Source organism: Canis lupus, chromosome 8, assembly GCF_048164855.1.
Source record: "Canis lupus baileyi chromosome 8, mCanLup2.hap1, whole genome shotgun sequence".
Classification (NCBI taxonomy): domain Eukaryota; kingdom Metazoa; phylum Chordata; class Mammalia; order Carnivora; family Canidae; genus Canis; species Canis lupus.
Genome location: NC_132845.1, coordinates 56,638,627 through 56,661,458, shown reverse-complemented (window position 1 = coordinate 56,661,458; position 22,832 = coordinate 56,638,627). Strand labels below are relative to the sequence as shown.

General features: G+C 49.1%; 1 protein-coding gene across 2 annotated transcripts; it reads right to left on the bottom strand.

Annotated features, from left to right (window-relative positions):
- Positions 1 to 977: 977 nt before the first annotated feature.
- On the bottom strand, positions 978 to 8,589 carry AQP8 (aquaporin 8). 2 transcript variants are annotated; one of them, XM_072836245.1, is made up of 6 exons: positions 8,437 to 8,589; positions 7,977 to 8,230; positions 6,199 to 6,325; positions 4,375 to 4,589; positions 2,638 to 2,772; positions 978 to 1,472 (listed from the first exon to the last, which is right to left on the bottom strand). In XM_072836245.1, the coding sequence occupies exons 2-6, from the start codon at positions 8,171 to 8,173 to the stop codon at positions 1,424 to 1,426; spliced, it is 723 nt and encodes a 240-aa protein (XP_072692346.1). In that variant the 5' UTR covers positions 8,174 to 8,230; positions 8,437 to 8,589; the 3' UTR covers positions 978 to 1,423. The 2 variants fall into 2 exon arrangements, with proteins under 2 accessions (XP_072692346.1, XP_072692347.1); XM_072836246.1 differs by having other exon boundaries at positions 8,369 to 8,548.
- Between the last annotated feature and the right edge of the window lie 14,243 nt (positions 8,590 to 22,832).

Here is a 22,832-nt window from a genome sequence, read left to right as displayed (position 1 = left end):
ATGCATGTGTGCGTACATGTGTGCATGAGTGTGTGTGCATGCACGTGTGTGTGTGCATGAGTGTGTGCGCAGGCATGTGTGTGTGTATAACTATTTTGTTACTGACTAGATTTACCAAAGGCTTATTTCATTACTTATTTAGCCAAATGACTCTGTAACTTTTAACACTTCTGACTCTTTGTAAGTGTTCTACTTTGCTTGTTTCTGGTTTTGTATTATTGCCTCCCTTTGTCTTTTTTATTTTTTTAGGCTCATTGATGTTATTATTATCATTTGTTACTCTTCTCCAAAAACTGCTCTGGCTATTGGGCACTTAGTGTGTCTGTTTTCGCACCAGGCGGCCTTAAAGCATACTGGTGATTTTCTCTAGTGAGCCTTTTCTTCACTTTTACTCAGGTGAGCGTTTTGCTCATCTTGGAATGGTGAGCCAGTCCTCACTTGTTGTGAATTACTTTTCTCTAGTACTTCTTTATGGTGTTATAATGAGCCTCTTCCATAAATGACTCATAGATTTTACAGAGATGATGCACACTCTTTTTGTAAGGTGTGAAGTTCAGAACATGTCTTCTCTTTTTCCAATCCTTCCTTATTCATAATATTCATATCTTGCCTCCAAAGACCACTGTCTCTCCGGACCCATGTTATGCCACATTATCAGCTTCTTCCGGAGATCCTTGTAGCTCTGCCCCCATACCCACCCTGGTCCCAGCAGAGTGCCCTGAGTGGGCGTGTCCACACCCTGGGTGGTGCTGGGCTTTGCAGCGGGCCCCTGCAGTCTGTGATCAGAGATGGACTCTGAGCTCCCGGCAGAGCTGAGTGGGAGACAGGCTCTGGGGGGGGCCTGCATCGTACCTACCTTGGCGCTGGATGCTGAGCCAGGCCCCAGCTAACTAGACTCTAAGCTAAGGCCCCACCCGGATTTTTGCTTCCTTCCCAGCAGTGCCCATTTCCGAAAAAAAAAGAAAAAAAAAAGCAAGTCCACACCAAATACTGGACTATTTATTGCAAAGCTAGACTGGCAGTGCAGGAAGCAAGGAAACCGAGCACAGAAGGCCCTTCTGTAACAGAGGAGTCGGGGGCCAGGAGAAGGAGAAAGAAAGGGGGTGGCAGAAATGAGCTCATGCATACACAGCAGCCTCTTCCAACTGCTCTTCTGCTCGTAGGAGCTTCCCCGTCGGGGAAAAACGCCTGTGCCGGGCAGGGCTGGCAGCGCGCTCCCCAGGCTGAGGGCGCTGAGGAGCACAGAGGAATTCGGAGAGCCCAGAGCATCCTCAGACCTTGGCAGCAGTCTGTCATCAGGAAGGACAGGCCCACGTGGGGGAAGCGGGTGGCCGGCTCCCCTGGGCCTCCACCCCAGCCGCACGAGCAGGAGGCCGCCCGTCTGCAATCCGGACGAGGCCGCAGGAACACCACCACCTCAGTGTCACCGCCCCTTTAGTATCAGGCGGGTTTTCCCATCTCCAATGAAGAGCCTACAGAAAAGATGGCCCAGTGAGGTCTCTGAGCATCTGGGGCTCTGGAGAGACCCAGCCCTTCATCAAAGATCTCCAGGCCCAGAATTCTCCAGAAAGATGCTTTTCTGAGCCTTCCCAGCCTCAATAGCCAAATCCTGTCCCAGCCCTTTCCCTGAAGATGATCATCTCTGCCTTTCCAAAAGCAACAGGCAGATTTATCCGTGATGCTTTGCCCGAGCCAGTGGCTAAGCCAGGACTGCAGGTGGGCAGTGAGGGCGACACTTCGCACCAGCCCCACCCAGCGACTGTGCTCTCCCAGACTGTGGGAGGTATGCTTAGCTTGGACCAGACCCAGATCTTAACCCCTGCATGACCTGGAGCAGAAAACACAGGACCCTACAGACCTTGGAGGCTCACAAGAGGGGAGTTCGGGGAAATGCAGTAAAGCAGATAGGCTCCTTTCCCTAATATCAACCTTATTACCCACCCCGCTGTTTATGCTATAGCGCGTGTGAATGGCACCTGCTAGCAGGCCTGCTCTTGGGGGCACCATGGCCATGAATTTCTCGGTGGACAGGGCTCCCTGGAGTTGTACGACACCCCTGGGAGGAGCCACTCCTCTCCCACCCTTGGTCCACATGGTTGCACAGGGAACCATGACCTTGCCTCGAGTCCAGACACAGCCAGTAAGCGTGCCTGACCCCCACGGCTACAGTGATGGATTCAGACCCAAGCTGGGCCAGTCCAGTGAACATCAGACCCCGGACTTTTGCTAAAGCCGTTGTTCTAGTTCCTTTGGAGTCGTCGAGCTGCTGGCATATGAGCCTAGAGGTCCTGGTGAGCATCTCTGCCTCTCCTGGAGAGCCTCTCAGAGCATGAATCCCGCTCAGAGGGGGGCAGAGACCATGGCCTAAAGACACTGCTTGAGAACCCACCCGAAGCCAGTGCTACCCGTGAAGTTTTCAATTATGTTGAGCCAGTAAATTCCCCCTGGTGACATAAACTGGGTTGAAATGGATTTCTGCTGCCTGTAACCAAAGGTCCTAGAGTCATAATCTTTGCCTCTGAAGAAGCCTCTGTCTTCCCTTCTTCAACCCCAAGTTGAGATTCTAGCCCCAGACGCTCTGGAAATCATCACCAGGTATCCATCAGAGGGGCCAGTGACCATGGGTCACACTCCTACCTGATGAGCAGTCCTACAAGCAGGCTGGCCAGGAGCGGGCCCAGCCAGTAGATCCAGTGGAAGTCCCAGTGATTGGCCACCACGGCAGGTCCAAAGGCACGGGCAGGATTCATGCAGGCTCCAGACACAGCACCCCTGCAAACACCCAGCCGGGCGGTCACCAGGATCCCGACCAGGCCCCAACTCATGCCAAGTTTGTTTCCCCAACTAGGTCTAGGTCACACTCCACCCAGAAACCCTCTTGAAGCCAGCATATCGTGGGGCTTGGCGGAGGGAGGAGGGATCCCAGAGAAGGCACGGGCGAAAGGGCTATTAGCCAGGAAGTGCTATTAACGGCAGATGCACCACACATCCTTCTAGAAGAAAGGCCAGCAGAGAACGCTGTGATGACAGGCAGAGAAGATTCATCTGGGTCCTTGCCAACGTTGAAAAAGCAGTCATCAGGTAAGTAAACAGATTTTGGAGTCGAGCTGACCTGGATTCAAAACCCAGCCCAGCTATTTCTAGCTGCGTGACCTTTACTGAACCCCTCTGTGTTTCACAGGAGGTGAGAGGACCTACCTCACAGGTTGTTGCCCGGAATGAACGAGATCATGCATTTAAGAGCCCGTGACTCACACGTAAGTCACATACAAGGATTTCATCGAGCTACCCCTGTTGAGGCCTGTGCTGTGCCACTAGCTTGGGACCCAGCGTCTCCTACAGCGGTGGGGCCCTCCTCCAGGAGCCCCTCTCCTCTCTGGATCTGGGGTCACCCAAGCTGGGGTCCTACAGGCCTCGCCAGGTCCCAAATCAGAAGGCTCAAGTCAATTGCAAAGGAGCCAATAGCCGCTAGGGGCAGGAGAGCACCGCTGCAGCTCTATGCACACCCGACCCCCCACCCCCGACTCCGCCTCCCAGGAGGATGGGCCTGGAAAAGCTCCACTGGGTGTCCCCGAGGAAGGGAGCAGGTGCGCCTTAGGAAGGGGCTCCCTTGCCCCCTTTCCTGGGAGACTCGGGCTCTCGTCCCACGTCTGTCCTTAATTTGCCACTGTCCAATGACTTGACATAAGTCGCTTGTGTTCTCTCTGGCCTTGTTTTCCTCAAATATGTAAGATGGGAGAAATAATCCCAGACCCAGGCTTGCCTCCTGAGCCTCCTGAGGGGCACAACCTAAATGAGTCAGTGGATATGCAGGCTCTGTGTAGGTCTGAGGCTAAAACCTGCCCACCCACTGGCCGAACACACAAGCTTTCAGAAAATGGAAAACCTCACATGAGAAGCCAGTTTCCTGGGGCACCTGGGTGGCTCAGCGGTCGAGCCCCCGCCTTCGGTTCAGGGCGTGATCCCAGGGTCCTGGGATCAAGTCCTGCATCGGGCTCCCTGCATAGAGCCTGCTTCTCCCTCTGCCTCTCTCTCTCTCTCTCTCTCTCTCTCTCTCTCTTTCTCTCATGAATAAATAAATAAAATCTTTTAAAAGAGAGAGAGAGAAGTCAGGTTTCTGACTTCCCTAGAACGACTTTTGGGTCATGTTCCTTGACAGCAATAGATTACTAGAGGTGAACAGTCGTGCCTCCTTAGATACCCCAGTCCCCACCACTCCCTGTTGTCTGCGAATGCCGGCTCACTTCCTCTGTTTGCGTCACCTCCATAGCCCCCATTAGCTACCGAGTCTTTGACTCTCAGGGAAGCCCTGCAGGCCTGACCTGACCTCCTCCAGGGCTTGGTCCAGGACTGGCCACAGGGCCCACTGCTCACCCCGCCAGGATGTCCACGGTGACGGCAAAGCCAATGGAGAATGGAGCCAGAGGGCCCTGCGTCTTCTCGTTGATGGCGCCCATGCACACGGCCAGTGCCAGCAGTGTCGTCAGGATGAGCTCAGCCACCACGGCTCCCACCACCTGCCCTGGCTCCTGGACTGTCACAAAGGCTGCCCCAGACGCGTTCCAGAACCTCTCTTCAGGACTCACTGCCTGCGGAGAGAAGCGCTCAGCCTCACAGCGGGGGCAGGGAGAAGGCTGGGAGCCAAGGGGAGGGGGACTCAAAGCTCATGCCCCCCATCCTTAGAGTGGTGACCAGTTCTGTCCAATCCGCTCCAGTTTTTACTGTGTGGCTCAGTGAGAACCATGGGACTCCCTGAGCCTCCTTTTGCTCATCTGTAAAATGGGATCGCCCAGCAGTGGCTGCAGGGGGTTGTGAGTCCAGAGCTTATATAACTAGATGACGCTCCTTGAGAAGAACACAGAAGTTCCTTACTCAACACACCCTGAAACCACATGTGGTCAGATGAATCCACCGCTAGACCCGCAAGGCCCCTTGGAAGGTGAAGCCCCATTAGTTTCTTGGGGAATGTTGCCTCAGGGGTCGTCCCAGCACCTGGAGAGGGAAGGCGGCAGAGCAAGCTTCCGGACCCTGGACCTAATCTGGACTCTGCTGCTTATGAGCTCGGCTGAACGTGGCCCAACCCGACTCCGCAGTGCCTGTGTTTCCTCCTCGGTAAAGTGGGGGTGCCAATACAGCCCCCAGCTCAGGCAGCGAGGGCCCCCTAAGAACTGACTGTGGCTTCTCATGATGTCACGGGGAGATTTAACAAGAGAAGACATATAAACTGCCACATGGGAAGGATGTGCCCTGCAATGCTCACTACTGTGTTGGGCAGGTTTGCAAGTGGCCTGGCCTGAGGGAGAGCTTGGGAACTGCTTTGCACTGAGTATCAGAGCGGGAAGGTCCAGCTTCATTCTGTAGCGGGGTGGGGGGCTCTCAAAGGGGGGCATGGGGAGGCCAGGGCAGGGGAGCCAGGGAGATGGGACTCGAGACCAAAGTCTGCAATGGGCTAGCACTTGCAGCTACGCACCATACGCCAGCTGGCCTAATAGGCATCCCCCCCTGCCCCCCAACACACAGGTCCACACAGCCTACATCTTGCGGGGGCCCCCAGTTGGACTGAGACCTAACAGCAACAGGGAAGAAAGAAAAAGAGAAGCAAAGGCCGGAGGAAGGGAGTCCATCAATGAAGTTACATGTGGAGCTATAAAACTTCTGTGGCGGGGAGGAGGAGCTGGCAGGAGGGAAGGTTCCAGGTGTAGACCGAATATTACCTCCCATCACAGGTAGAGGGACTCCACGTAAAGGCAGGCAGCCTGGAGGACATTCAGAGAAGCTGGTCCAGGAGTTTATCAAGGAGAGTAACCCTCAGTTTGTAGGATGAATGAACAAGTGAATGAACAAATGAATGAACGAATGAATGAACGAGTGAATGAATGCATGCATGCATGAATGAATGAATGAATGAATACACATACAAATGAATGAAAACACACTAGAAACATTGTCCAAAGCCATTGCCAAGCTCGAAATGGCCTCAGGAAGAGAAACTTCAAGTCCCGAGTTCTGCTTCCTGGTCTTTCCAGGGAAGGGCTGTGTCCAGACATGGACAGAACAGGGTGTGTTTAGTGAGACCCAAAGGCCCCCTTCCCGGGAAAAAAGGACCCACCCAATCCCGCTGGAGGAAAATCTGACAGGAAAAGAGCGGGGCACCTCCGATGCCCTGCCCCTCCCCGCTCCCCCGTGGGGCTCACCCACCTTGGCCAAGGCGGCCCCGATCAGCCCCCCGCACAGCTGGGCGATCCAGTAGGGAAGGAGCATCACCAGGTTGAGGCCTCCGATCAGCGTGGCTGCCAGGGACACTGCAGGGTTGAAATGTCCTCCACTGTCACCCACAAAAGCAGAAGGAAGCCACTGAGACCAAGGCCTAGGCAGGCCCCCCGAGGGAATGCGTCCCAGCCATCCCCCCACGCCACCCCCCGGCCCAGGCTGGCCTTGCAGCACCAGAGTGAATCATGGACCTTGGTCAAGTAGAAACCAGGCACGGATCCCACCCATCTTCCCTGAGGTGCCAGGTGGTGGGGGGAGGGTTGTGGGGGAGAGTGGGGAGGAGAGGGCAGCCCCATTCCTGCCCTGCACCCAGACCCCAGGGGGCCCAGAGGAAGACATGGTGGGTGACCATCCCTCAACTCCTTCCAGACTGGCTCAGAGGCCCAGCCCTGGAGAGGTGCAGCCCCGTTTCAGAATGGGACCCCAGACTCCAGACTGGTAGACAGAGAGAGGTACCCGGGCCCTGGAAAAGAGCTCCCGAGTGGCTGAACCCTGCTCTCCCCAGGCTGAAGTAAAGCCCCCTTGGAACGTCGGCAGCACAGCACCCGGTGCAGGCTAAGCTCACCCTGTAGTTCCCAGGTCTCCCCTCTGGGGCGCTCCACCTGGCCTTGCCTCCCGGCTCTGCCACTTACTGACCATGTAACCTTGGACAAGTCTTGTGACCTTCTGTGGTCATACGGTGAGCAGGGGGTGGCAACTACCCCCAAAGACTGTTGTGAGGCTTCACTGAACTCCTATCTAGAAAGTGCTTAGAGCAGCGCCTGGCACTTGACTCGCATTGTCTATGTGTGGGCTTGAGAAAAATAATGTAAAAAAAACCCTCTCTTCTTGGGGCTCCTGGGTGGCTCAGTCCGCTCAGCGTCTGCCTTCGGCTCAGGTCATGACCTCAGTGTCCTGGGATCAAACCCTACACAGGGCTCCCAGCTCAGTGGGGAGTCTGCTTCCCCATCTCCCGCTCTCCCCTTCTGCCCCTGCCCCACTCCCTTGCTCTCTTTCTCAAACAAAACTCTTTTAAAAACTCTTTCAGGGAAAAAAATAAAAAATAAAAAATAAATAAAAAATAAAAACTCTTTCAGGGATCCCTGGGTGGCGCAGCGGTTTGGCGCCTGCCTTTGGCCCAGGGCGCGATCCTGGAGACCCGGGATCGAATCCCACGTCGGGCTCCCGGTGCATGGAGCCTGCTTCTCCCTCTGCCTGTGTCTCTGCCTCTCTCTCTCTCTGTGACTATCATAAATAAATAAAAAATAAAATAAAATAAATAAAAACTCTTTCAAAAACAGGGGATCCCTGGGTGGCTCAGCGGTTTAGTGCCTGCCTTCGGCCCAGGGCGTGATCGTGGAGACCCGGGATCGAGTCCCACGTTGGGTTCCCTGCATGGAGCCTGCTTCTCCCTCTGCCTCTCTCTCTCTCTCTCTCTCTCTGTCTATCATGAATAAATAAATAAATCTTTTTAAAAAAAAAACTCAAAAACAACAAAAAAAAACACCTCTATTCTTCCCATGTTATGGTGGGGAATCTGGGGTTTGGAGAGGGACTTCCCCAAAGCCACAGAGCTTGCCACAGGCTGCAGAGGTAGGATTTGAACCCAGACAGCCTGACTCCCCAGCACACACTCCATCTACGATGCTCTTGGAACCCTGAGTCCATGCCCAGGGTCCCTGCCGGTAGCTTTGCTCCCCGGGCTGGTGGCTCAGAGCTGGTCTCACCTGATGTTTCCCAGGGTGGCGATGATGAGGCCCAGGGCCAGCCCGTGGGCCAAGGCCGGCTGCAGCCGCCCGGTGTCCGTCCCGTTCTCGATGACAGACAGGCACCCGATGAAGATGAAGAGGGCAGAGCCCAGCAGCTCCACCAGACAGGGTTGCAGGAACCGCTCGTACCAGGACCCGCGACTCCTGCCCCCCATGCTTGGCTCCTTCACCTTGCCACTGCCAAATTCGGGGTCACACACAGACACGGCTGCCTGCGGTGGGACAAAGGGAGAGTGGGCTCAGGTGGGAGGAGAGCCCAGAAAGAAGCCCCCAGCGCCCTAGCCTCGAACTGGTTCTCACACCCCCTTGGACGGCCGGGTTCCAAGGGCAGAGGCCAGCAGTGGGCTCACCTCTGCAGACATCAGGGCCAAAGGGACCTGGCACCTGCGCTTGCCTGAGCCGCCTGGGAAGCCCGCACCTGCTCCCCGGGGCCCTCTTATCTCCAGGGCCGGGGCTGCTGGTCCTGCTCCAGGCTCTGGCTCTTTTAAAGGGTTGCAGAGGCTCCCTGAGGGTGCCAAGAGGGCAATAAAGCGTGAGTGGGAGGCGGCCCTGGGGCCCAGGAGAGGAAGCACTTTCTATCTCAGCTGGGCGGGGCAGGGGCGAGGGGAGGATTGCTGAGCCGCCTGCCAACCGGGGGAAAGGCCCTGGCCCAGCCGCGTCGCCGGACAGCGTCGGGCCCTCCCTGGCAGGGGGCGGCCGGCCCAGCGCCCCAGCGCCCTGCGGCCTCCAGCAGGGTCCAAAGGAGACCGGCATGTGGGCACGAGGGGGTCCCAGGGGGTTGGGAAATAATGGCCAACTCATCCTCAGTGATTTTTTTCCTGGATTCCCTCAGATATCTCGTATCTCAACAACCGCGCTCACTTCACCCTCACAGCCCGATCCAGGATGAGTGCGTGGATGCAGAGGGATGACCGGCCCGATGGCCAGAGGCAGCCGAGGCGACACCGTGCGCCGCGGGGAAGCCTGCGGGCCCCGAAAACAGGCTGCTTGGACCTCAATCACGATTCTGCCGCCAACCAGCCGTGGAACCTCTCTGCACCTTGCTATTCTCCGTGACGTGCACCAGCGACGTGCGGTCGTTGTGTGACTTGAATGAGTCAATATAACAAAGGGTTTACAACAGTGCCGGACACACAGTCGGCACCGGACCCGTGTCTACTAATTAAGAATATAGATTTAGGGATCCCTGGGTGGCGCAGCGGTTTGGCACCTGCCTTTGGCCCAGGGCGTGATCCTGGAGACCCAGGATCGAGTCCCACATCGGGCTCCCGGTGCATGGAGCCTGCTTCTCCCTCTGCCTGTGTCTCTGCCTCTCTCTCTCTCTCTGTGACTATCATAAATAAATAAAAAAAATTTTAAAAAAAGAATATAGATTTATGTTTATATATTTATATTTATTGAGCAATTTCTACATGTCTTCTACCTGCCAGGCACTGAGCTAAGTACCTTCTATGTAGCATCTCATTTAAACCTCAACATCAACCCTGTGAGGTGGGTACTATTATTATAGCAAGTTACGTGGGGAAGTGGAGATTCAGGAAGTTATATTTGCCAGGGTCACAGAGGTTTTGTGATTGTGAAACTGATGGGCTAAGTCACAAGGGATCAATACTGCATGATTCTACCTCTATGAAGTCCCTGGAGTAATCAGATTCATAGAGACAAAGAGTAGATGGTAGTTGCCAGGGGCTTGGAATGCAGAGGAGAATGGGGACTTATTGTTTAATGGGTCCAGAGTTTCAGTTTGGGAGGATGAAAAAGTCTTAGAGATGGATAGTTGCACAACAATATGAATGTACTTAATGCCACTGACCTATACTTAAAAATGATTGAAATGGTGAATTTTATGTGGTGTATATTTTACCACATGGGGTGGGGGGAACTTGTGGGTTAAGCCACTGCAGTCTACTGCCTTTCTAGATGTATGGATGCATGGATGGATGGGTGGGTGGATGGATGGTTGATGGATGGATGGGTGTGGATGGATGGATGGCTGATGGATGGAGAGAAGGAAGAAGGAATAAAGGAAGGGGCAGAGGGAAGGAAGGGAAGGAGGGAGGGAGAGAGGAAGAAAAGAAGAGGAAAGAGATGGGCTTCTTTATTCATCCATTCAACAAATATTTAAATACCCTACTGTGAACTGGTTCTTTTTTTTTTTTATTTATGATAGTCACACACAGAGAGAGAGAGAGAGAGAGGCAGAGACACAGGCAGAGGGAGAAGCAGGCTCCATGCACCAGGAGCCCGACATGGGATTCAATCCCGGGTCTCCAGGATCGCGCCTGGGGCCAAAGGCAGGCGCTAAACTGCTGTGCCACCCAGGGTTCCCTGTGAACTGGTTCTAAGAGCTAACTGGAAACATAGCAGTGCACAAAATGGGCAAAGAGTCTTCTGGCGTTCCTAACTATTATCTTGGTGTTTTTCTGTACAGATAGAGACACATAGAGAAATAATGTCAGGGATGAAAGAATTTAATGAAAATGTCTACCATCTATTGACTACGCACTATGACCACATATCTAACACTGTGCTAAGCACTCTGCATATATTCACAACAACCCCATGATTTCTTATCCTCATCTTCAGATGATAAAACCCAAGGCACTGAGAAGTTAAAGGACTAGCCCAAGGTTGTGTAGACAAAACCGTATCTGCTTCAGGACAGAGAGGACTCATCGAGGCTGGGACAGTTTGCTGAAAGCTCTTTTCAGCGGGACGCCTGGGAACACAGCCCCTCCTTTGACTATCTGCACATGTCAGGAGGTTTAGGGTTGATTGTCTTGAGACCTGTGCTCTCCCTCTGTACCCACAGCCCACTGTCTGGTACGAGATGTCTCTTATGCCCTTCCTCCCCTGTCCCTGCAAATGGCAACAAGACAACTGTCCAGCCTTCTGCTTCCCCCATCTCATCACACTTTGCTCAGGTCCTGCCAAGAGCTGCTTCCAGGACATTTTTCTCCTGGTTTCACCCAGGCCTCTCTGTCAGTTCTTGCTTAGTCTCTTGAAAAAAGAACCAAATGGTCAGGGCGCCTGGGTGGCTCAGTTGGTTAAGCGTCTGCCTTCGACTTAGGTCATGATCTCAAGGTCCTGGGATCCAGCCCCAGTGGGGCTCTCCGCTCGGCAGGGAGTCTGCTTCTCCCTCTCCTTCTATGCTTCCCCCTGCTCCACGTTAAATAAATAAATAAAATCTTTTTTAAAAAATCAAATGGTCATGATACACGTGCCAGAGTCTAGGCCCCGCCCCGGACACCTCCCGTGCATTCCTTCAATTAATATTTACAATCATTTGGTATCTTCTCCACTTCACAAGAAGCAGGAATTCCCAGCTGGAGCTACTATAACTCCTCATCTGGGCCTCTTGCCTCACCCAAATTTAATCTGTTCCTCTGGTACCGTGAGCCAGGAGGGCACAGTTGGGCACTTGGGTCCAAGTGGGGGTCAGGCTTCTCCACCTTCACCCTCTGGCTTCTCTTTAAGCCTCGGTGTTTTCTTCTGGAAAAGTGGGCTAATGGCGCTCCCCAACCCCGTAAGATTAAATGAGACAGTGCACTTAGCACAGCGCCCAATTCCAAGCAGGTGCCCCGTCAATAGTACCTATTACTACAGTTCATCGGAGTATCCACGCATCAGAGGCGCCAAACCCGTGCAACAAAGAACCCAACGTTTTGATGGCTTAACAAAATACAAACGGATCCACTGTTGATAGCATAGTTCACAGCAGGCCCTTTATGACGTCATAACACAGGGATCCAGGCCACTGCCACCTTGGAGACCCACCATCTAGGTCACCAGCCCGCAGATGGGGAAAGAGACAATGTAGGGGAGGTGTGCCAGATGTTTTATGAGCTAGGTTGTGAGTCCTGATGTGGGAAACAAAGGCAGAAGAGGAATTATTACATTTCCTTACTACCTACAGCCCATCAACAAGTCCTTGAAACAGGCAGAGTGACATTCCTCTAGGGACTCAACTGCTTCGATGTTGGTATTTCGCTAAGGGCAAAAGGCAATCCTAGCTTGACCCCCAGGATCCTGTAAGTCTGCTTTAACATATAAAAATTCCTTTGGAAACTTCCTTTATCTCTAACCCCAAAGATACATGTTGGCCATCATCCCCCAAGCATAAGAGCCACTGATATCCATCTGAAGGGTCTCATGACTGAGTTCTTACTAAACAGTGAAAAATGACCTTTTCCCAACAATAGCCAGCCCCCTCAGGATCCTGGAAACCTTGTTTCCAAAATACCCAGGAGGCTTACCCTCTCCCAAACCCCCCTCCCAACTTGATAATGGGCCACTCCTCATGACCCCCATGCAGCTCTCTCTGCCCATGGGTCCTGTCCTGGTGCTTTTAATAAAACCATCCTTAAGGATTCTTTCTTGGGGGCAGCCGCGGTGGTGTGGTTTAGCCCCGCCTGCAGCCCAGGGCATGATCCTGGAGACCCAGGTCGGGCTCCCTGCATGGAGCCTGCTTCTCCCTCTGCCTGTGTCTCTGCCTCTCTCTCTCTCTGAATCTGCATCTCTATGAATAAATAAATTTAAAAATCTTAAAAAAAAGTCTTTCTTGGCCACCAGCTTCCAACTCTAACATCTCTCCTACATCGGGTCCTTCCCCTGACTTCATCTCCAGCCACATGAACCTTAAACAATGTGTCGGATGAGCCCAGTTGCCCGCACCCCTCCCTGCACCTGCTCTCCCCACAGTTTGGAGTCCTGTTTTGCCCTCTGTACCAGCTTCGACTCCGCTCTCAAATCTCAGGCCAGGCATCCATTCTCCCCGACTCCTGGGCCAATTAGATGTCTCTCCTCTAGACATGATGCTCCCTCGCTAGAGCCAGGGCCAGCTTCTGTAGCTCCCAGACTGGTGGGTGTCCGGGGAAAAACTGAATGTCTTTCAGGCAAAACATGTTTCTACAACTGAAGATTTCTTGCCGGGCCTGATGTCTCCATACACAGCGCCCTGGTCTCCCCAAACCACTAGAACCACTAGGTGGGCTAGGGAGATAGTGTCTTCTTAAGAACTTGTTTGGCTTGGCCAACTTTTTAGTTTTCCAATTCCAGGTCTGGTTGACATGACCAAAGCCTCTAAGTTTTATCCCTGTTTAGTTCAAGATGTCTCTGTCACCATAGGCACCTGTCTGCCATCCACCTCCAGTGCCTGATAGAGTATAAAAGCAGGTCTATTTTATCCTGTCACACTGCCCACCCCCCTTCCTTCCTTTCTCACCTTAATAGCTGCAGTATGGTATAAGCACGTGATGCAGGCACCATGGCAGCTATCTTGAGACCATGAGGTACAACTCTCCAGAAGAGTGGATTTTTGATGAGATCGCCAAGCCACCAGACTAACCCCAAGATCAACTACTTCAGGCTTTCTTGTTAAATAAACCTGCACTTCCTGGATTGTGTATTAGGGCACCCCAGAGAGCCCCCACTGAATTCACAGAGGGACTACAGGGTATTAGAAAATTCCAAGGGAAATACAGTGATGCTCCATATCTGTCAGACACCATGTGACTGACTAGCTGGTGGTTGTTCAGAGTTGTAATATTAAGTGGCCTTACATTCCTTCCAATAAAATCATGCCTTTGCAAAGCTGGTTTTACAGGGGTTGCCTGAGTAAGAAGTGAGTACCACATAAAAATCAATGTAGAAGAGGAAAGGTGGATGGTAGTGTCCAACGAGATACCAGGGTCTGGAAAACTGAGCAGTGCCCAAGGGTACATACATCCCACGGGTAAATGACCTGTAGCATTTAAGAATAGAAGTTACTTAAGAACTCATTTTGACTGAGCTATTTGAGGGCAGCCCGGGTGGCTCAGTGGTTTAGCACTGCCATCGGCCCAGGGCATGATCCTGGGGACCTGGGATCAAGTCCCACACTGGGATCCCCCTCTGCCTGTGTTTCTGCCTCTCTCTGTGTCTCTCATGAATAAATAAATAAAATCTTAAAAAAAAAAACTGAGCTACTTGAATAGTCAGTTGAAGATGAAATAAAAATATAAATAAGATATTTTCCCTTTCAATAGACATGTATTTTCTTGTCAAATGGCTACTAAGTTATTCGGACATAAATACTTACTATGTTTTTTGGACCTAACTATCTATTTAATAAATAGGACAGATTAGATCTTTTGGCCCAGGAAGGGTGTGAACCAAGAAAGTTTGGGAGCCTCTGAAATAAACAACATATGTTCTGTTTCAGGAACAGGGAGTTGAGTTTTGTATCACTTGTAGCAAAGCAGAGAACATTTCCAGCTGATACACCCCCTCCCCAAATCCTGGCAGTGCTAGGCCTTCAACTTAATAATTTCTTCTTGAAACTGGCCACTATTTGTAACGCATACGCTTGATCCTCCGGGCTGATCCTTTTCTGTACCTGAGGACAGGTATAGAACCTTAGAGCGGGCAGCCCCAGTAGCGCAGCGGTTTAGCGCCGCCTTCAGCCCAGGATGTGATCCTGGAGACCCAGGATCGAGTCCCACGTCGGGCTCCCTGCATGGAGCCTGCTTCTCCCTCTGCCTGTGTCTCTGCCTCTCTCTCTCTCGCTCTGTATCTCTCATGAGTAAATGACATAAAAATCTTTAAAAAATAAAATAAATAGAACCTTAGAGCAGCACCCCTCGGCCTCTGGGGAAGCAGTGGCTTTCTTTCTATATAAATAACTGTGCCACTGTCTTCCGTGCGCGGTTACTTGGAGCTCAGGGCAGCTTGGTTGTTGGAGAGGAGCCTAGTCTGTTCACCTGTCTCTCTGCTAAGCGGCGGCTTTCGTTTGAACCTGAGCCTGTTCTTTCCTTGTAGCAGCCACCAGCACCCTATTTTCTCCTCTGCAGCGTACAGGTTCAAATATTGATGTCTTGTTAAAAATATTTTGTTTATTTATTTATTTGAGAGAGACAGAGAGAGAGCAAGTGGGAGGATAGAGAGGGAGGAGCAGGCTCCCCACTGAGCAGGGAGCCGATGCGGGGCTCGATCCCAGGACCCTGAGATCATGACCTGAGCCGAAGGCAGATGCTTCACTGCCTGAGCCCCCCAAGCGCCCCCAAATGTTCATGTCTTTTGAGTCACTGGTAACCAGACATCGGGTATGTCAGTTACTGTAGAACCTTTTACAGCCAGGAGGCCACCAGACTAAGGAAGCAGCCAAGTAAATCTCACCAGGAAGGGTTCCTTGGTCACCATCTGTATATGTTGAACAATTAAAATGGTAGAAGAATGGCCCCCATTTACTGAGGACCTCCTGTGAGCTGGCACTGCTCAGCACAATCAGAACATTCTCATGTCTTTTCTTTTTTTTCTGCTTCTGCTGTTACCCTTTTCTGTACTATCCAAACTAAACAACTCTGCAGGGGAGGAAAGCCAAATGGCCAACAAACATGAAAAGTCACTCAATCTCTCTAATAGCCAGGAAAAAAAATAATTCAAATGAAAGCAACAGAACAGAAATTTTAAAAAACTGATTAACATCCAATGCTGACAGAGGGGGAAATAGGCGAGCTCCTGACTTCTTGGCAGAAATGTGAATTGCTACATGATTTTGTGACACAAACTTGCAGTATTTATCAAATATTTAAATTCACAGACCCAGCAAGCATCATATTTGAAAATCAATCCTATAAAAGAAAAGCTCCAATAGGTAGGAGTAAATGTACAGGGATATTTATTTCATCATTTTTTATTGTAGAAAAATATGAGAACTATCTGAAAGATTGTATTTTTTAAAAAAATATTTTATTTATTTATGAGAGAGGCAGAGACAGAGAAAGAGAGGCAGAGGGAGAAGCAGGCTCCATGCAGGGAGCCCAATATGGGACCTGATCCCCGGACCCTGGGATCATGCCCTGGGCTGAAGGCAGCGCTAAACCGCTGAGCCACCCAGGGATCCCCCAAAGATCATAATTATTGAAAACAGTTGAGGGACGCCTGGGTGGCTCAGTGGTTGAGTATCTGCCTTCGGCTCAGGGTGTGATCCCGGGGTCCCAGGATCGAGTCCCGCATCAGGCTCCCTGCATGGAGCCTGCTTCTCCCTCTGCCTGTGTCTCTGCCTCTTTCTGTGTCTCTTCACGAATAAATAAGCAGAAAATCTTAAAGAGAGAGAGAGAGAGAGAGAAAACAGTTGAACTAAGTAGAAATGTCTTCTCCAGAATGCATGTCTCCTTTTAGTGTCCTGAATATTCCATAGTTCTACACACCCTCAAGCCTTTGGATGGTCTGTTTCCTTTACTCACTCTGTTCCCTAAATCTGGCAAAACCTTACTCATTCTTCAAGTCTGAACAAAGAGATGATAATGTCTGTAAAGGGAGTAAGAAAGTATCATGGAAAATGCAACTCATGTGAGCTGGCTAATAATTTGATGACTGTCACCAAGTGGAAGAAGCCAGACACAAAAGAGTACGGGTTGTACAATATGAAGTTCAAAAATAAGCAAAGCAAAGGACCGGACACGTGGAGATTTCCAGATGCTGTCACCTTCTGTCTCTTGATTGCTCAGAACAGGGTGAGTTCACTTTAGGAAATTCACTGAGCTGTTATAGTTTGTGCGCTCTTCCTTGCATATATTACACTGCAATAAAAAGTTGCAAATAAAACCAGTCTGTGTTTACAAAGTTACCTTCCGGACAAAGCCAGGCGGAAATCTGCAGGTGCAAAAATCTATGGTCCCTAGAAGAGAGCATTGAATTCAGTGTCTGTGTCATGGACTGTCACATTTTATGCCCGTAAAATAGAACACGCCCATTTAGAAACTGCCTTTTTAAAAAATTGGAAGGCTTCACTATGCCCTTTATTATTCCAGAAATGGAAATTGTTGTCAATAACAAAGGTCAAGGGTCATCAAGGTCATCCCTGACCTCATACAGAGCATTTAGCAAACATGACCCTGCCGACTCTTCATGGCAGGTATTGAGCCTGTTTGAAGTTCAACGACCTGGCAACTCACTGAAGGTCATACGTAACTGGGCTCAGAATCGGTTTACTAACTGGAGAGCCTATGCTCTTCATCTCTACAAGAGGTGAACTATCTTGGGGCGCCTGGGTGGCTCAGTGGTTAAGCCTCTGCCTTGGGCTCAGGTCATGATAGGGGGGCCCTAAGATCCAGTCCCACTTTGGGCTCCCTGCTCAGCGGGAAGCCAGCTTTGCCCTGGCTTCCCGCTGCCCCTCCCCACCGCTCCTGCTTTCTATCTCAAATAAATAAAGGTAATATTTAAAAGGAAGAAGAAGAAGAGGAAGGGGAAGGGGAAAAGAGGAAGGGGAAGAAAAGGGAGAAGTAGAAGAGGGAGAAGAAGAAAAAAAAAAAAAAGACTACTTCTGGGGCAGCCCAAGTGGCTCAGCGGTTTAGCGCCGCCTTCAGCCCAGGGTGTGATCCTGGAGTCCCAGGATCAAGTCCCACATCAGGCTCCTTGCGTGGAGCCTGCTTCTCCCTCTGCCTGTGACTCTGCCTCTGTCTCTCCCTCTTGTGTCTCTCATGAATAAATAAAAAAATCTTTTAAAAAAAAACTATTTCTCAAAAAAAAAAAAAAAAAAATAAAAATAAAAATAAAAATAAAAAAAAATAAACTATTTCTCAAAACAGAAACCGGAAGAATCTTTCAGATTTTTAAAAATTATTTCTTGGGATCCCTGGGTGGCGCAGCGGTTTGGCGCCTGCCTTTGGCCCAGGGCGCGATCCTGGAGACCCCGGATCGAATCCCACGTCAGGCTCCCGGTGCATGGAGCCTGCTTCTCCCTCTGCCTGTGTCTCTGCCTCTCTCTCTCTCTCTCTCTCTGTGACTATCATTAATAAAAAAAAAAAAAAAAAAAAAAAAAATAAAAATTATTTCTTAAATAGCTTTACTGAGGTATAGCTGATACACAATGTTACACATATCTAAAATACACAGTTGATGTTTTGACATATGTATCCACCCATGAGACCATCCTCACAATGAACATATGTATCACCCCCAAAGTTCTCTTGTGACCCTGTTCTCATCTGTAGGCAATCACTAATCTGTTTCCTGCCACTTTAAATAAATTCAAGGGGCACCTGGGTGGCTCAGTGGTTGAGTGTCTGCTTTCAGCTCAGGTTGTGATCCTGGGGTCCGGGGATCAAGTCCCGCATCGGGCTCCCTGCATGGAACCTGCTTCTCCCTCTGCCTGTGTCTGCCTCTCTCTCTCTCTGTCTCTCATGAATAAATAAATAAAATCTAATTAATTAATTAATTAATTAATTCGAGTTTTCCAGGATTTCACATATGTGAAATCAAACAGTATGTGCTCTTTTCCATCTGGCTTCCTTCCCTGGTTGTATTTATTTTAGGTTCATTCACATTCTAGCACATACGAAGTCCTCTTTCTCTGGTTGGTGTGTAGTGTTCCACTGTATGATGACCCTACAACCTCCTTACCCCTCGCCCCTGGATGGACACGGTTCCAGTTTCTGGATGCTGCCAATAAAGCTGCAATGAACATTTTTGTAACAAGTCTTTCAGTGACATGTGCTTTCATTTCTCTTGTGTGAATACTGAGAGGGGAAAGGTGGGTGTGAATTTAACTTTTAAGAAACTGCCAAGCTGTTTTCCAGAATGGCCATACATTCTCACCTGCAGCATATGAGCCTCACCAACAGCGGTTACGACCAGACTTTTGGAATTTAGACACCCTAATTTGCACTAATTATGACTCATTTGGTCGATCATTTTTTTCATGTGCTTATTTGCCATCAGCATGTCTTTTTTACTGAAATGACTGTTCAAATCTTTAAAGCCCATATTTTAAAATTCTGGTTCTTTGTTTTCCTGTTACTGAGCTTGGAGAATACTCTGGATGCAAATCCTTTTTCAACTTTGTGTGTGGCAATATTTTTTTTCCTAGTCTGAGGCTTGTCTTTAGCACTGAGAATTTGACATTTATAAGTGTCACCATTTATAAGTCACCATTTATAAGTGTACATCTCAGTGGTGTTAAGTACATTCATGTTATTGTGCAGCCATCACAACTATCCATCTAAAGAATTTCTTCATCTTCTCAGACCACAACTCTTTACCCATTAAATAATCACTCCCCATCCTCCCTACTCCCCAGCCCCTGACAACCAGCATTCTACCTTCTGTGTCTGTGGATTGGACTACTCCAGGTACCTCAATACAGTATCTGTCTTTCTTTTAAAAAATATTTATTTATTCATGAGAGACACAGAGAGGTAGAGACACAGGCAGAGGGAGAAGCAGGCTCCCTGCAGGGAGCCTAAAGCAGGACTTGATCCCAGGACCCCAGGATCATGCCCTGAGCCGAAGGCAGATGCTCAACCGCTGAGCCACCCAGGTGCCCGGTATCTGTCTTTTTATGTCTGACTTGTCTCACTTAGCATAATGTCCTGAGGGTGCATCCATGTTGTAGCAGATGTCAGAACTTCCTTCCTTTTAAAGACTATATAATATTCCATTGTGTGGATATACCACATTTTGGTTATCCCTTCATCCATTGATGGATATTTGCATTGTTTCCACCTTATCCTTATTAAATAATTAATAATGCTACTATGAATATGAGTGTCATAATGCTTTCTTGATGGCTAACTAAAGAAAGAAGGAAGGAAAGAGAAAGAAGAAAGAAAGAAAGAAAGAAAGAAAGAAAGAAAGAAAGAAAGAAAGAAAGAAAGAAAGAAAGAAAGGAAAGGAAAGGAAAAGAAAGAAAAGAAAAGAAAAGAAAAGAAAAGAAAAGAAAAGAAAAGAAAAGAAAAGAAAAAAAAGAAAAGAAAATTTTTTCTTAAAATTGCAGAAGTTGTCTTTTTCCTCTGTGTCAGTGGTTGGCTTCCCTGACATCTGTCTCCCTTCCTCTGTCTCTCTCTCTCACCTGCCCTGTCCCTGTAATGAATGCCTGGCATGAGCGTCTGCTTAAGAGAGAATTCCTCTTTCTTTGGGTGATAGCCTCTTGATTTTCCTGGAGGGACCCACAGGTCCTCCACTGGCTCTCAGTTTACCCCCATCTGAGCAGAGCTAGCAGCCTCCCCTCAACTCTTCTGCTCCCCAACTTGGTCCTGGGGCCAGCCAATCAGACACTCCAAACCCCAGGCCATCCTGAGTGGCTCAGGGATGAGCTTATGGTCCACGTCAGACCACGAACACGCACTTCTTGGAGATTGTTGGCAATGGGATGTGTCTTTCTCCAGTGCTGCCAGGAGCAGGGGGTAGAGACCAGGAGCCCTCAGCAGCTATCTTTGTCACCATGAGGGATGAGCCCGAAGAGTGTGGAAAGCATGCAGAGGAAAAGAGAGCAAACAGGGAGAACAAGGTGGACGACAGCTTTCTTATGCTCCCCCTCCCCCTGTCCCGCCCCAAACCTGCCAAGCTGGACTTTCCTCGGCCTTTTCAGGTGTATTTCCTTCCTTCAGTCAGTTGGAGTTGGTTTCTTTCCAAAGAAAGAAAGAGAGAAAAGAAAAGAAAGAAAGGAAAAGAAAAGAAAAGAAAAGAAAAGAAAAGAAAAGAAAAGAAAAGAAAAGAAAAAGACTCCACTGAACACATTCTCTTTTCTTCCACAGCTTTCATTTGTTTTTCAGATCTCAGAACTCTGAACTCTGAGCAAGCAAATCTTTCCTTGGTGTTTCAGGACCACAGACAATTGCTGGTGGGTGGGGGGCAGGGCAGATCCTTAGTCATGGGGTGGTGCACTCTTCCACCCAGAACTGAGATGATTAAGAGATAATGTCTCATGAACTTTACAGTCAAATCAGGGAGATGTGTCAGGCACATGATAACTGTTACATAAGCAAAATGTGAGAGCAAAAGCCACCTTCAGATTAACTACCCTGGTGTTTATGGCTGCCACCAGGATGCCCCCCACCCTCCGGTCCATCAGACAGTTGTGCCCTCTTTGTCACAATGCCAGAAATTCTGACAGTAAGAGAGTAAGAGCAGACATTTGCATTCCCAGTCATCTTTCCATGGAATGCAAATACTTGGTGAGAGTATCCTCAAGGGGAAAGGAAAGGGACAAGTGGGACCCCAGCCAGTAGCCCAATGCAGAGGGCTCAAAGGACATGGCAACCTCTGGTTGGAGCTACAAGGTCACACCCACTGCTGGGCCAGGACTCTCTGGGGTTTGGGCAAGAATGGAAGTCAAGTGGCATTGGACTGTAATGGGCACAGGACCCCAGGAGCAGTGGGGTAGGGGTGGATAGGAAGAAAGCCAAGGTCAAGGACTTGGCTAAGTATACTCTGTAGTCAGGCACTGGCATGTTGAATAAAACCCAGAAACTGGAGATGCCAGTGTGAGATGGGGAAAGGAATTGAAGTTAAGACCACAGGTGCGGGGGCACCTGAGTGGCTCAGGGGTTGAGCATCTGCCTTTGGCTCAAGACGTGATTCTGGGGTCCTGGGATTGAGTCCTGCATCAGGCTCCCTGTGCCTATGTCTCTGCCTCTCTCTCCCTGTGTCTCTCATGAATAAATAAATAAATTCTTAAAAAAAAAAACCCACAGGTGTCAGAGCCCTTGGACAGCAATGGTTAACCCCAGGTACAGTGGATTCCTGCCTACTTCCTTGAGACCCAACAATAAAACTGTGAGGCAGGTGTTCTAATTATTAACCCATTTTACAGAAGAGAGAGTTGAGGCTCACAGAGGGCAAGTGCTCTGCTCAGGACCCCACACCTGTGAACTCTGGAGCTGGAATTCCGCCCAGACTGCATCCAAATTGGTGCCTTTTTTATTCTTTAACCTTGATGAAATGTCATCTTAAGATTTTTTTTTAACTCTTTAGGTTTGGCAACTCATTGTGCAAATTATTTTATGTCTGTCATCATGGTCACACATACGTACAAAGTACAAACATACAGCACTAGTGGAGCTGTATTTCTCAATTGTAAACAATTCTGTCCTTCTGCTCAGGAGAAACACAAACACTTCTATCAACCCAAATAATAAGAATTTTATCTTTGATATACAGATTGTTATCAGATTAAAAAAATTTTCCAGTTAAAGATAAAGCATACCTTGTTTTTTAAGGCCAGGAGTGGACAATTTGCTAGAATCAAAATACTCGGTTCCTTGATAGCTAGTGAGGTTTTTTTAGTGAGGCTCAAATTCAAAGGCTTTATTTTAGGCTCAAATATATGGAAATTTATATTGGGATTCAAAATCATAGATTAAAGATGTCTAAATAGTATTAGGAAAACTGGCTACCCTTATTAAAAAAAAAAAAAAAAGGTGAATGTCTGCTTCATTCTGTACCTAAAGATAAATTCTAAAAAAACCTAAGGTTAAAATGTAAAAGAAAGACTATAAAAAGTACTAAAATAAAACACAGGCAAAAGCTTTCATAATCATAAAAGGGGAGAGGCATGACACACATATGAGACACCTATTATATAATAAAAGGGTCTATTGACCTAACCAGATAAAATATGGAACTTCTTTTTTTTTTTTTAAGATTTTCCTTATTTATTCATGAGAGACACAGAGAAAGAGGCTTAGACACAGGCAGAGGGAGAAGCAGGCTCCATGCAGGGAGCCCGACGTGGGACTCGATCCTGGGTCTCTAGGATCACGCCTTGGGCTGAAGGTGGTGCTAAGCCGCTAAGCCACCAGGGCTGCCCAAATATGGAACTTCTAAGACAGAAAGGAAAAATGATTACCAGGAACAAGAAAAATGAAAAACTGGGGGGAAAAATATTGCACACAAGGATAAAGTGTTACTCTCTATACTATGTACAGTTCTTACAAAGCAATGTGAAAAAAATCAGAGAAAAGTGGTCAAAAAGCACAAACAGGGAATTTGTAAATAAAAAATTCACAATAATATGTGAAAAGACAGTCATCTTAAGTGTAAGAACATCAGTGA